The sequence below is a fragment of the Limulus polyphemus genome, unplaced genomic scaffold, assembly GCF_000517525.1.
Source record: "Limulus polyphemus unplaced genomic scaffold, Limulus_polyphemus-2.1.2 Scaffold759, whole genome shotgun sequence".
NCBI classification, from domain to species: domain Eukaryota; kingdom Metazoa; phylum Arthropoda; class Merostomata; order Xiphosura; family Limulidae; genus Limulus; species Limulus polyphemus.
In genome coordinates, this window is record NW_013666369.1 from 162,745 (window position 1) to 163,855 (window position 1,111).

General features: G+C 29.5%; 1 protein-coding gene across 2 annotated transcripts in view; it reads right to left on the reverse strand.

Moving 5' to 3' along the window:
• LOC106460360 (G-protein coupled receptor 143-like) overlaps positions 1–1,111 on the reverse strand; it is a 122,788-nt gene that overhangs the window by 5,830 nt on the left and 115,847 nt on the right. For both annotated transcript variants that reach the window (XM_022387063.1, XM_022387064.1), the window contains one exon: positions 271–361. In XM_022387063.1, the coding sequence (XP_022242771.1) occupies positions 271–361 (91 nt within the window). The remainder of the gene's footprint in view (positions 1–270; positions 362–1,111) is intronic.

A 1,111-nucleotide genomic window follows, 5' to 3' on the forward strand; every position in this document is an offset into this window, starting at 1 on the left:
CGTGTGTTATAAAAGTTGTTAAGTTTAAAGTGACTGTGGAAATTCTGTGTATTACTAAAAGTTGTATCGAGAAAGAATAAACTGGTTTAATCAGGAAAGGACTTGTATTGCTGAAGTTTCTCAGAAATAATTTCTACCGGAAATGATCAAACAAGCAGATACGTAACAATATGATACATATTTTGATAGAATATTATTTATCATCACAGAATTAGCATACATTTCAAATATATTGACAGTTTGTTAGCTGTAAAACATCCATATGCTTACCATCACATACCACAGACCAATTAGAAATTTTCTTGGGAGCTGTCCCCAAGTTGTCCATAACAGCAACCCATTCAAAACATTAGGTGACCAACTGACAAAAAGAAAAAAAAATCATATTTCCCTATAGAAAGGAACTCGTATTAAAAACTTATACGTTAGAAATACAGAACAATTAGATTAACTTACTGTACTCCCATAGCTTTATGTGTTATGTTTTTGTGAAAACCTAGGCTTCCAACTTTGTTAACAATTTGACACATCTTGTGATATCCAAAATGAAAATATAAAATAGAACTTAAAACAAACTGTTTTAAATCAATATTCATAGTCAAATAATGGTTACATATAAGGTGTAGATGACCACTTAACTTTTACCTCAAGCCAGGTACACATTTCCTAGTTCTTTACATGACTCATACTGCTAGAGAACTCTGTCAAGGTAACATCAATACAACACAAAGCAAACATATTTGTGCTTTTAGAAAGTAGAAAAACAAACTTCATTAACTACTCATTACTACAGAATCTAAATAAAATTTTATTATTTTTTATAAATAAATGTTTCATTGTAAAATACTTCTTGAGAAATGGGGTAGTGATTATGACTGACAAAAATAATTATGACAAGAGGAACAGGTTTATAGCGAAAACAAACATTTAGTTGAGGGTGTTTCAGATTATACATAATCCAAGTTCATTCGGTTGGTCTTTATTTTTGAAGATTTGATTTACAACACTCTCATCACCTTATTCTGTTGAAATAAATAAATAACTTATAAATAATTTACAACTTTTTATGGTGCGGATAGTAGTTAGACACAGTTTAAAGAGCAATAAAACA